The sequence below is a fragment of the Sylvia atricapilla genome, chromosome 7, assembly GCF_009819655.1.
Source record: "Sylvia atricapilla isolate bSylAtr1 chromosome 7, bSylAtr1.pri, whole genome shotgun sequence".
Classification (NCBI taxonomy): Eukaryota; Metazoa; Chordata; class Aves; order Passeriformes; family Sylviidae; genus Sylvia; species Sylvia atricapilla.
This window is the reverse complement of record NC_089146.1, coordinates 5,381,474-5,395,006: the sequence shown is the minus strand read 5'-3', so window position 1 is coordinate 5,395,006 and position 13,533 is coordinate 5,381,474. Positions and strand designations below refer to the sequence as shown.

The 13,533-nt window shown below is 47.7% G+C and overlaps 1 protein-coding gene across 1 annotated transcript in view; it reads right to left on the bottom strand.

Moving 5' to 3' along the window:
• Window positions 1-9,772, bottom strand: part of SLX9 (SLX9 ribosome biogenesis factor) — a 38,900-nt gene extending 29,128 nt beyond the window's left edge. The window contains exons 1-2 of the mRNA XM_066322495.1: window positions 9,644-9,772; window positions 8,236-8,344 (exon numbers count right to left, since the gene is read on the bottom strand). Coding sequence (XP_066178592.1) covers window positions 8,236-8,344; window positions 9,644-9,760 — 226 coding nt within the window. The 5' untranslated portion in view covers window positions 9,761-9,772. The remainder of the gene's footprint in view (window positions 1-8,235; window positions 8,345-9,643) is intronic.
• Between the last annotated feature and the right edge of the window lie 3,761 nt (window positions 9,773-13,533).

Below are 13,533 nucleotides of genomic sequence, written 5' to 3'. Positions count from 1 at the left end.
CTTGAATAAAACAGAATAACACTATAGTCTGAATGACAGACATGAACTTTTGAGATCTATCTCCCTGTAAAACAGCCTGTAACTCAGTAAGACCCATATCAGCAGGGCACAGATTTATCTCTCAGTGAATCAGAAATGTGATATATATCACGTAGAAGTTTGTGGGGGTAAAAAACAAACAAACAAACAAAAAAAAAAACCCCACTACCCAAGCAAAATCATGTTTATCACGTAGGCACTTCCCAGAGGGATCAGCAGAAGGCGCAGGCTCACCTATTCCTCCACCCCAGAAACATATCAAGACAAGTCAGAAGGGGCAACCCAGAAGAGGGAAACCTCTCATGCCATCCACCTTTCAGCAGCCTCCACTGATTTTCTAAACAGAGTGTCTATTATACTCCCAGGACACCCATTTCAGAGAGACATTTGACAGTTTGACACAACACCATACTACTGCTGCTGACAAGGAAATGGCTCTGACTTGCAGAGCTATCAATCTGCCCTTTTTGCAAGTGCTTCCTCATCCCTATTCAGATTTGGTTTCTCAATCCCTGCAGGGCTGAGCCATCCTTCTTACACCCCACAAAAGGCTTGCATTACAGCAACTTGTGCTGGGAGGCCCCTTTAGCACCAGTGCAGAGCCATTCCACCTCCCTCTTTGTAGAATTTATGACTCTATAACTTAATCATGTTAAAGCTTCAACATTAGTACAGCAAAGAGAAGGACTTCAGTTCATAACCCTCTTTTCTAACACTGCAGCTTCAGTACTCTCCTAGGCGGTGCTATCTATTTTTGTGTAAGGATGTCCAACCATTTTAAATTCATTTCACAAAGAATACCAGGCTAGATCAGCATCTTTTTAAAGCTCCAGGAATTGTGATCACAAAGAGCAAGACATGGCATGACATGCACCTGCCATGCCCCACCACTCCTGGCCAGGAAGGCAAGGGGTCACCCCAGCCTCAAATTCAGCAAGCCCTTCAGTGGCACACGGCACTGATGTTTGACCTAAAAACCTCATGTTTGAGCACCCAATTTTTACAAAGTCTGGAAGAACTGTGCAGAAGCACAGAGCAGCACTTCAGGAGCGTCTCCAATCCCTCACTGAGCCATATCCTCCTCTCCATCCATCCAGCAGCATGGAAAGGCTGCTCCAGGGCAGGCATGTACCTTCCACTAGTGCTACTGGTGAGCATTACACAGCAGGCACAGCCAAGGAACCAACCATAATAAGAAACTAGAGCGATCTGACACATCCTTCAAACTCCTAGGACTCATTTCAAGTTCTTCCCACTGACAGCCTCCTCCCCTGGAGCAGGCTGCAAAACGTTTTGGATGGTTTGGGCTCCCTGGAAAATGTTTGTGTTTGTGTAGTGCTCAGTATCCATGACCACGAGCTAATTGGAGTCTTTTGGGTTTTTTAATGTTAATTTTATGAACAGAGACTTAGCCACAGCTAGAGGGAGGGAAAGAAAACAAAAAAGTTAATTAGTTCCATAAATATTAACACAACTGATTCCTGTGATCTGGCAGAAGGCACTCACAACATGGAAATGCTCTGTTTGCAGAAGGGAAGTGAAAGCACTGGAAACAGTGCAAGCTTCAGACGCTCATTTACTGCTTCTCAATTAATTGCATTTACTTTAATTAAAGTGGAGCTTCCCACAGCTATTTTCACAGCCAGCATCACACTGCGCAGACAAATTGTTAAAGCAACATTAAGCAGCATGGATTTTTAACTTTTTTTTTTTTTTAATTATTATTTAAGGCACCAATGTCTTAAGCTTTCAATAGGATCCTCACTCCACAGCCCCCCAGAGACCACAGCAAGTCTCTGCTCTCCATTTTAATCAATCCCCACAGTTGTTCACCACTACGGAATTTGGTGAATCTGACTCCTGAAGTAAGATCCCACTGACTTTAATCCCCTGGACCAAAAAAAACCAGAAAAACCCTCTAGCTTTAAGGCCAGCGGTTGGGAACCACAGAATCTCAGTCCTGCAGACTGAGGTTGTCTGACCTCACTGCAGAGGCTTTCCAGACAACAAACCACTATCTCAGCTCCTCTCAAACACGGTGCAGTTTTCTTACAGCCAGACACCAAATCTGCCCTTAAAAGGTGATCTGGCATTGTCAAAATGAAAGCCGGTCCTAATGATTCAGTCAAAAAAACAAATAAACTTCAGCTGAACCACAAGGAAGAAAGAATGTACAGCAATTTGCTACCTAAAGCAGTTTACTCAGATAAGGTAAACCACCATCTGTCACTTTATCAAGCTTTCCAGGGTGGCCAACCTTGGGCCTGGGGGAGAGTTTAATCCCTACACAGCACTTGTCCTTCCCTGGGAACTTCTTTCTTGCAAAGTTTGTTACAGGAGGTTTCAAACGCTTTCACACACAGTGTCAGAAGCAACACCAGCTTATGCAGAGAAGTTTCCCCTTTGAGCTGAGATTGGCACATTCAGTCCTGGGACACATCCTGGACCTTTGCAGGTGACACAAAGAACACAGACACATTGCAGGAGGTATGTGATGGAGGTGATGCCTTAAGTTTTAACGTTCAGGTTTTTCAGATGCTGTGCTGCCTAGGGGAGTAGTTCTGAGCCTCATACCAAGTGTCAGTCAGCTCTCTTCATAGAGCAGGGAGACAAAACAAATCCTTTTCCTGCTGGAGACCAAGGACAATGAGTACAACTTTCAGGACCAAAAGCACAAACAACAGTGGGCTGAAGAAAGAAACGAAATGGATGAGACTTCATAATCTGAAGCTGTAATTGGACAATTAAATCCCAATCTGCAAATGGACCAAGGCTTATAAAAGTGTGAGACCTCATGACCGGTCATCCATTTTGTGACCATTTTGGGTCCACCTCGGGTGTACCCTGGCCAGGCTCTTGTCCTGCCCAAGGTGTGCCCTAAAGGCCTTTTAATAAATATCTACTTTATTCTCCAGCTCTGTCCACTCTCTGTTTCAGGTCAGCCTTCCCAAGGCACCAGAGGGAGGAGGGAGCTAAAGCAAGAATTCCCAGCTCAACTACCACTCCAACAGCTGTTCCTTCTAGGGCAGCACCCACACACCCATCAGATATTTTCAAAGGCATTAAAACAGGTTCAGTGCTGCACCACCAAGGGCATCACTGACAGCATCACGGAGAGCATTTCACCACTCCCCAAATTCACACAGCTTGGGCAGCTAATAACAAAGACAGATGGAGGAGAAACACCTCAACACTTAGGTCTAGCACAGCACGCAGGCACTTCCCAGGGAAATTTCACGAACATGTTGGAGGTGCTGCAGCCGCTCCCTGCCATCCTCAGCCCGTTTACACCCCTTCCCATCTGAGCTGTGCCACACTGGGGAACAGCTTGAGGAAGGCGTTCTGCACAAAACAAACACAAGACAGGCCTGACAACTGCCAGCACAGAATGAAAAGCTGAAGAAAAGCAACAGCAGCAGAATCCTGAGGATCCAGCAGCTTGCCATGCCAGAGATATGAATGACCAACACAAGCAGATTTCAAAATTCCCTGAGCATGCATTAAGAAAAAGCAGCAGAGATTAAGAACACATGCATTCATTAAAACAAACAGGGTTAATTTTTATTTTATAATCCTTCAATTGCTAAACACCCCAGTAGGCCAGAAGAGCAGAAAAAAACCAAAACATAAAATCAAAACAGAGGAAAGATGATGAGCGATGAGGACAAAAGAGGAACCTTAATACGTAAAGGCAATAAATATGCAGAAATCCGATCAACAGACAGGAACAAACTATAGCACACAAAGACTGGCATCCTGCCAAGAGCTCCTGAAGAGTAATGGGGGCCTGGTCATGGCTGCAATTTTTCCACACCAGTGTGGGTCCACTGCAGGAGTAACCACGAGACTATACACCACAGGAACAGCAGTGCTGTCAGAGGAGAGATCTTACAAGGACTCTCTAACATTCTGGTACAATATCCATAAAAAAAGCCCCAAAACTGGACAGCAAATCATATTGTGTGAAGCTAATGCGGGACCACAACACCGATTTACCACAGGTTTTCTGCTTCTCTTGGAGGCTACAAAAGGAGAACAGAATTGGACAAATGGGTGCAGAAGCAGATAAGGTGACAGACCGAGCAGATCTGGAACTCCAGAGCAGAAGCTGAGGTGCAAACCAGAAGGGATCTGTCGGTGACTTGAAAACAGAGGCTTGGTAACAAAAGGAACTCACAGAGAACCTCAGAAAGGAGGAAAGCAAGGTTGCATACAGCCTGCAGACCCCAGAAATTCCCTGCTGTCAGTGAATTCCTGCTTTGTCTGATATTATCATCTCCTATATCCACATTTCTTCAGGAAGAGAAGGGAATGCCTTCTGTGCCAAATGCTCAGTCATTTCCCTCTTCTATGCTTCACACCCTGGTATAGAATCATGCCCACAGAATGGCCTGGGTTGAAAGAAACCTGCAGAGAGCATCTACTTAAACCTCTCTTTCATCTGTCATTATACCAGGTTGCCCCAAGTCCCATCCAACCTGGCCTTGAACACTTCCAGGGATGGTGCAGCCACAGCTTCTCTGGGCAACCTGTGCCAGGGCCTCACCACTCTCATTGTAAAATGAGAAATTTTTCTTCACGTCCAGTCCAACCTCAGCAATCAAGATGATTGTGCATCAGGTTTTGCAAACAATTATGAACTTGCTGCTGTTGCACTTTTGTTTACTGAACAACACAGCCTGTCACCCTTCCCTTCTGGAGCAGCTGAAAATAAAGCAGGAAGCTACTAATCCAGTTCTTCATATCATTCCACAACTGGCTCATCATCCACTCCAAAAAAAGAGACATTCATAGGCAACTGCTTGGCCAGAGCCAAGCTTGAATAGGCTCTTGGTTCAAGGAGCAAACATTGACGGAAGGAAAGCTAAAGAAAACAACCAAAAATGAACAGCAGCAACCCAAGTATGAGAGGCCATTATTTCTGACTTGGTAGGAAACATTTAATTCCCACGCTACAGAGGCTCATTCAAATGAGATTTATCCACTCGCTGGAGTCACAGAGGTCCCTGCGTGGATTGGATTACGGCAAAGCCTTTGGTTTACATTACGTCAGTGGCTAAGTAAACTACAGTGACAGGAAGCAATCACTGAGCACAAAGTAACCCATGGACTGAACTCCAGCATTCTCAGGGATGGCACTGGCTTTTGTCACCTACAAACGTGTGGAAATCATCTGGAATCTGTGTTAAGCTGAGCTAATGATCAAAGACAAAAAGCAGAGCAGGGGAAAGCTGTCGCAGCAGGTCTGTTTCACAGCACGACACAGCTTAGAGCTACCATATTAAAACACTTTCCTTTTCAGACCACTGGCTTTTTATATCACATAATGCAAGACTCACCTACAATGAATTCCATTTTGGTGACATTTTTCATTGCAGTTCCACCCTCTCCTTCTCGTGCCACAGGGATTACTGACGCCAGAACAGCCTGTGCTGGTACCTCACACTAATCACAAGCACACTGAATCAGCCTTGTATCTAAAGGAAGCAACAGACCACTACCATGAATAGCAGACACTTCCACAGGGCACTCTGCCTCACCCAGATGCACCAGCAATCCTCAGAAATCCCCAGAAAAACAAGGCCTTCAGTTAACAAGAACCAACATCACCAGTTTATCCTTCCACAAAAAGGGGCCTCACTCCTTTCAGCCCCAGCACACACAGGCTCTCATGCTAAGTGGGATAACCCTGCTAGAGACTCTGGACTTTCCAATTTACACATCATGCTTCTCCCTTTTCCCTCAAAACCACCACAGCCCAAAGAGCAGCAAAAGCTGGTCACTTACAAATTGAGGAAAACACTGCAGAGAGGTGTCCTCTCTTGTTAGCAACCACAAGAAACAGCCCTCAAGCCCCAGCAGAGCAGTGGATTGGTTTCCTGCAGGACTGCAGCCCTTTGGCTCTGACACATGAAAACAGCTGTTCCAGGTAGAGCCTTTTATCCCATGGAAGTAACCATGCTCTGCTGTTGGTTAGTTAGCCCCTGAGATGGTACACATAAGCATCAAAGAGCTGCCTACACCATGGGTTTATTTACAGGGCATAACAATGCTCCCTCTGGTTTTTTTCCTCCTGCTTCCCAATAGCCAACTGGCTTTTTTTTGACTAATTTTGAGCTCCGAGCTGACATCTTCTAAAATCTAACCCAATTCCAAGATTTTCCTCAGACTAGTCACAGCACAAGGCCAGATTTAGACACAAAACACAGAGATACCAACAACCTTGGACAGTATGAAAAAATCTTGGATAATGTGAGATATATACACACACGATAATGTGAGATATATACACACACAGAGGACAAACACTTGTTTTCCCAACTGCCACACAGCTGCCTTGGCAGCAAAAAAAAAAATCTTCACTAGCTGTGAAAAGCACAGGAGATAGTGAGCCCACCTACAGTCTGCCAACTTGACCTTCTTAGAGCTTGAAAAGCAAGTGGGAGGGAAGCATGCTTTTGTCTTGTTATTATCTTAAAATAGCAATGTGTAGGAGAATCCTACCCTCCTGCCCTGTGCACTAAGCTGAGGGAGAAAGGGAGGAAGAGGTGGAGGGAGGGTTAGAGTCAAGTTGAACTTCCTGCAGAAGAGGCTCTGAGCTGACCAGAGAAGCCAGGAGACAAAGCATGTCTGCCCAGAATCTCTTTTCTAACTCTACTGTGTCTGCCATTGTATGCACAGCCTAGTTACAGTTCACTGAATTAACACAAAAAAAACCCCTAACTGATTTCCATAACGAAAAAGCCTCTACATGGCTCCAGAGCACGACAACAAGAAAGGGCACAACAGCTTGGGAAGATGTAAAAAAATAATCAGATGGCTTTTTGCCTGGTTGAGTTGCAGTTCTGAGCCCCTAAATGAACAGTTATTTTTAGGCAATCATCTGGAAAGCGCGCAGGAGCACAAAGCAGCGGGGTCAGCACGGGCTGTCTGCAGGAGGCCAGCACATACCCCGGAGAGAGGCAGCCAGGCACTGCACATCTGCACCATCAGCACTGCACGGGCACCAGCAGCACAGCTCTATTTATAACCCAGACATGTACAGCTGTAGCCTGCAATGAAAGGCTGGGACTGCAGGCTGCCAGCCCCCAACAACACGCCGTCTGATTTAATTAAAGAGATGGCAGCGTGCACACGCACACAGAGATCCATACATGTCCTCTTCCCAGGAGAGTTACCAACAATGAGCCCAGTGTTTCAAAAACAGTAAGGGTTGCCAAGGTTTCTGTGCAGAGAGCAGGCAAATGTGTCCTCACACAACCTCTCCACTTCCTCACTCTTTGCCCAAATGTCACCGATGGGCGGCTCACCGCTGCTCAGGCAACCACCGGCCCTTGTGTGACTGATTTGTTTATAGGCCTGGACAGGAAAACAAAGTCACTGTAGTATTTATCCACATAAATAAAGAAATTAATTTACTTTGCAAAGAAGGTATTCAGGAGTCACATGCCTCTTCTGTATCAGGATGGCTTACTGTGCTACCAGGCTCTGTCTGGTAGTTTGCTCCTCCTGGGATTTTTCAAACATTTAGATAGAGTTTGTGGGTATTTGGGATACAAGTTCCAGAGAATTTTTTTGAGACCTTGCAGATATTTAGAAGTGAAAACTTCTTTCAGATACAAAGCTCTGTCTCACAGTGAGCAGCCAAAGAGAGCATTTCCTTGTTGTGGAAATCAAAGGGCTCTATCACGTCCTCCCCCTCACACCTTCCATACTCCCTATGAGATAAGAGTCTCCTGCACTGGAATCCTCGAGCCACAGACCCCACAACAGCAACGGGCAGGAGAAGACTTGCTGCCGTCAGGCTGCTGTGAGTGAAGCTGGTACACAATGAGAACCTGCTGGCCAAGTGCTGAGTTACCAGTGCCAGCTGCTGGTGAGGCAAAAACAGCCACAGAGCAAGCCCAGAGATCAGGTCATAGCCTAGGCTCTGCTGTGCTCCCTACCCTGGCAGTCTTTGGCTGCACAAGGATATCCCACAGACAGCCTGAAGCTAGAACCCCACCTAGAGATCACTAAGCACATCCATGCAGAAGCCCGAAGAAAAACAAACCTCTTCTAGAAGCCCTCACAGGAACACAGGAAGCAATGCTTGCATTGTAGCTCCCTGAGATAGCCACTAAAAACCACTACAAATACAGTCCCCAGTGTCTTTGCTCACAACATTACACAGAGCTCGTTCAAAATACAACAAACCTGTTCTGGAGGAAATGATGCTTCTGGAGTCCAAGTCAAGCTTCTTCACCAGAGTATCAGGGTCAATTTTCAGCCCAGAAAATACACCAGAAGATGAGATGTCCCAGTCCTTATGCAAAAGAAACATAAAGTAAGAATTAGTACATACACCACCACGCAACACTTGTTTAAAAAAAATTAAAAAATCAAACTCAGCAGCATCCAGATAGAAATAGTGGCAGTGAGAAGGTGTCTCTCTTCAGCAGGTAAGGGCACGTAAGGCACCTCCTGTCCTGTTCCCCCCCACAGCTCTTCCAAACAGAAGGGAGCTTCACAGTCTCATTTTGGATTGCTCTGTTCCTAAAAGTTTCCTGCCTCACCTCACTCAAGTGCATTCACTCCCAGGAGAGCTGGGAACAGCATCCTTAGGAAAAGACAGATTTATTACAGGTACAGAACAATACAGATAAGCAACAAATGAGAAGATTAAGGGATTAAAGCCTAACTCAACGGACCTTAAAGCAGATTCAGTAACTACTAGCAACTCACCAACTCTTCAGCATCGTGCTTCAAGCATGCAACGCCTCTCTAAGATCTGCAGTGGCTACTCTAGTTGAATTAGAATTCATTACTTTAGCCAACACTACCTTCCATTACCAACACATTACTTCACAGTGGTATAAACCCAGCTGTATTTGGCACAGGCGATTCCTCTCTCCTCACAAGGAAAGCCTAGGCACATAAAAAACATTTATTGGTCCTGGCTGTGAGGGGGCTAGGGGGAGGCACCTGAACCGTGTACACAAAACACACCTGGGGAAAACAGAACACCCTGAGCCTGTATAAATGACTTCTTCGCTCCTCTCCATCTGCCCTAACCTAAAACTGAAGGGAGGCACTGCAAGACTTCCCAACGCTTGCTGATAACAATCCCCACTGCCGCAGTCAAGTTACATCGATGCAACGCAGCCCAGGCACCAACAATCCTCAGCCTCCAGCACTGTCACCACCCTACGTGGGCTGGGGACACCACGGCGCTGCTGGCCCGTATTGCTAATTAGCGGTATTGCTAATGGTGCGCTGTGCCGGGGCCGCTCCAGGCTGCCCCGCGTCACCTCCCTGCCGTGCCCGTGCCACACGGATACAAACTCCGAGCGGAGCAGCAGCCGCCCAGCAGCACCAGGCCTTCAACGAGGCTTTTAACGCCAAGAAGAACCGGCCTGCGCCGCCCCGTCAGCCACCGCCGCCGCATCGCCACGGCCAGCCCCGCGGCTACCCCTCTGCGGCCAGCACAGCCCCACAGGAGCTCAGCGCGGCCGGGGGCCCGCGGGGACCGGCCCTTTCCGCTCGGGGCAGGCGGGGAAGCCGCTGCGAGGCGGCCGCAATCGGCCTCCGCCCGCCGCCGCCCCGCGCGTCCCCGCCCCGGTACCTTCCCGGCCGCCGCGCTCCATCCGCCCGCGGCGGGGCCGGGCCCGGGCAGCGCCGGCGGGGCCCGGGCGGGCCGGGGGGCGGCCTGGTGCAGCCGCGGCCGCTTGGCCTTGCCCATGGCGCCGTGGGGCGGAAAGGGAAGGGGCCGGGCCGGGCGGCACCTTCCGGCTGCGCCCTCAGCGGGCCCCGGGAAATTTGCCTTCCTCCCTTCCACGGGCGGAGCTCGGCCAGCGGCTCTTCGGCGGTCGGGCCGGCCCTTCGCTCCGGTGCTGGGTGCGAGGGCGGCCCTGCGCTGCCGGCCTCTCTGCTGGGCAGCCTGCAGAGGGTAACTGGCCTCGATTAATTGCAATCTGCGGATGATTGCCCTCTGGTTAATTGCAGCGTGCTCAAGGAGCTTCCTGTCAACAGCCTGAGGGCGTTCAGCGTGCTTAGCTTAAACCGAGATACTCCGCAACATAGTGTTATGTCAAGGGTACACCTCTGCATGAGCTGAGCTCTTCGCAGCATTGGAGATGATACCACTCCCCTAAACTCATTTTAATTAGTTGATCAACTGTAAGCAGCGCCCACTTTTTAAGTTTCTTCACAGATCCTTGATGTTACTTTGATCATTAGATCACCAAAACCTTTAGGTGGTTAACCCTGACAGGCGTCAATAAGCAGAGCCAAAGTGAGTTGAAGATTGGACATCTGAGAGCTTCAATTTATGGGCCACCAAGGACCTTGAAGTAACCAGAAATCAGAAGATAAAAGCCTGGATAGCTGGAGGATCTCTCTCTGAGAAACAGATGATAAGAGGACTAAAGAATGTGGACCAAATTTGCATGGAGGGCAAGAAATCAATAAGAAGTACAGGAGAGAATACTAATTAATGAAAATAACTATGTAAGTTGCACCAATTTCTATAATGTATTTATATATATATATGTATATAATAATGGATAAGTAAGTGAAAAAAGTTTTGTACTGGGGTCAGTGTGGAGGCTGAAGCATTTTTAGCCACATACACACTTCCTCCTGGCCAGGAATAAACTCACTAACACTACAACTTACTAACACTAAGAAGACACTATTAGAGAGAATCTCATTTATCCCAACGCTTTTGGAGGTTTCTTGGTAACAATAGCACCAGCCAGCGACCAGGCTGGCACAGTAGGACAAAAAAACAACTCTAAAACTTCCTGCCAGGAATTATTTCTACAGTTAAAGCAGTAGAAAATACCCAGCAAGCCCCTAGGGAGGGCCAACACCTGCCAGACTGCAGTCATGGGCTCAGGTGAGCACCACAACAAAGCAACCCAAGCCTCAGCTGCACATTTCCACCCACAGGATGGGGCGAAATGCAAAGCTGCTTTGCCTTGCTCTGAGATGAGTAAGAAGTGACAAGCCTGAGGCCACAGCAGGCTTGATCTTAACAAGCCCTGGCAGGTGCTCCCTGGTTGATACCTCTTTGTTTTCCACATCCTCTGCCGTCCCCATTTCCCCTCAGGCTGTGTTTCCCAGGGCCTGATATTGGGCCATAGAAGTGCACAGCTCTAAGTACACTCCTTGTGGGTACCAAGGAAATGCAGGGAGAGGCCTCTGGGAAGGTCCTTGGAAAGATCATAGAATCATGGAATATGCTGAGGTGGAAGGAACCCATCAGGATCATTGAGTCCAACTCCCGGCCCTGCACAGGACACATCAACAATCTCACTCGGTGACTCAGAGCAGTGTCCAAACACTCCTGAAGCTCTGGCAGCCTTGTGACTGTCACCATTCCCTGGGGAACCTGTCCAGTGCCTGATCACCCTCTGGGGAATGAACCTTAGAACGTCCAACCTAAATCTCCCCTGATGCAGGTCCCTGTCATTTCCTCAAGTCCTGTCACTGGTCATGAGAGTGAAGATATCAGTGTGTTATAAATGATTAGAAGCCAATTCAAAATAACAGAATTTATTCAGCAATTTTCCAAAATCCAGTTAAAAAGCCACAATAAAATTGGACAACATCGATGGAATGCTGGGTGGGCAGAGTGACAGTAACAACGGTACCATCCAACCTCAGCCACACACCACTGGGTCTCAGCTACAGTTTTTATACAGTTTATTTATCCTGAGACTAAGTCCACTGAAAGTCCAAATATTCATGTATCTCTTTATTCCAAGCGGGGGGGTGGGTGTGTGTGTTTTGAAAGGGGTTCCCGTAAGTATGAAAAGATGATTTGATAGTCTTCCTGGATTTCTCATTTGATCATCTTCCGGATTCTCCACTAAGATTGACATCAGATGTCGAGCAGCTGTGAAGTGGAGGCCCATCCTTGATGAATGGGCCATCTCCAGTCCGGCTGTGTCATTTCTGTTGCAAATGTTGTGGTTTCACAGCTTGCACCACAGGTCTTGGGGAGACGCCTTGGAGTAGCTTTTTAATAGACCAAACCTTTGATACAATGTTATATACACGAATTTATCCATTACATTACATACAAGTGTCTGGCCCTCTGCTTCCTCTTGAGAGTATGTTGGAGACGTGGAATCACATAATGTTTTGGGTTGAAAGGAACCTTAAAGATCTCCTCGTCCCACTCCCCTGCCTCTAGGTCAGACTGCTCCAAGCCTAGTCCAGCTTGACGTGGAACATTTCCAGAGATGGGGCATATAACAAAATTTAATGTTCATCAGGGCTAGAAAGATTTAATGTTCATTAGGAAGAGAAAATAACAACAGGAAAGCTTCCCTTATTCTGCTCCAGGCTGGGTGAGCATCATTTAGGAGCAAAGGCTCAAAATGAAAACTCTGATCACCAAAATCCATTACTTGGGGAAAAAAATACTCCAACAGTGCCCAGGTGGATGCCCAGCTCCCCACTTCAGCTGCTCAAGTGCATCCTGCATAAACCACAGCAGTCCTGTGGTTAGTGGTGGGGGGGAACACAATCCACGCTAGTAAAAATAAAAAGATGAACCAATAAAAATAAAGGCAGTTAAATTAGGAAAGGGAATGTTGAGCAGCTTAAAACACTTACAAAACAGGCTAGGGAGCATGTTTTGTGACCAGGCATATCCCCAAAGGGATATGTTGGTAACAGTAACCACCCCCTTCACCTGCAGCACGGCTTGCCAAAGCTGCAGCAGAGCCTGAGGAACAGCTGGAAGGGATTGGAAAACGCAAGCAAGTTTCAGTTTTGGCTGCAGGGGCCCAAGGTGCACCCTCTCTGCTCTCACCGTTCCAGCTCTGGGGGCTCACAGCTCTCCCACTCCGTTCCTGCAGCCTCGAGTCAGTTGAAGCAAAGTGGTTGGACAAACCCCATGAAACTACTGAGGAGAAAAAGAAAAACCTCGCACATTTAAGGGGCCTCACACAATACAAAAAGAAAGATTACGGGCAGCCCATCTCATTCAACCACACTTCCTTCCTCCAGATCTGCAACCCCCACCGCTGGCAGGAAGCTCCACCAACCTTCCCAACTTCATCTACAGCAGCTCACCCTCTCCAGGCCTGGGGAGTACTCTGCAGCATCCAGCTTCAGCCATCCAGGCGAGGTGAATGTCCCAGCTCCAGCTGGCTCACTCTCAGGGTCCATCCCCACCATCTCCTGTATCACATGCTGCGATGCTCCTGTCCCACTGCCAGGACTACTGTGATGCTTTCCTCCTGCACCTGGCTGTGATGAAACCGAGCCAGGGCTATGATGCCTTCTTTAATAAAAGCACCAAACCACAGAGCACCCTTCCGGAAATTCTGTGCTGGCGTTGCAATCTCTTTCCTTGCAGCAAAAAGAAACCCATAACTGTAACACAGCAGCAGGTGAGCAGCATCAGGGTCTTATAATGCCTCAGGTTGCCCTGACCACGGCAGAGAATTAGAACAAAATGGTCTGTAATGTCCTTTCCAACATGAGCTCTTCTGGGAT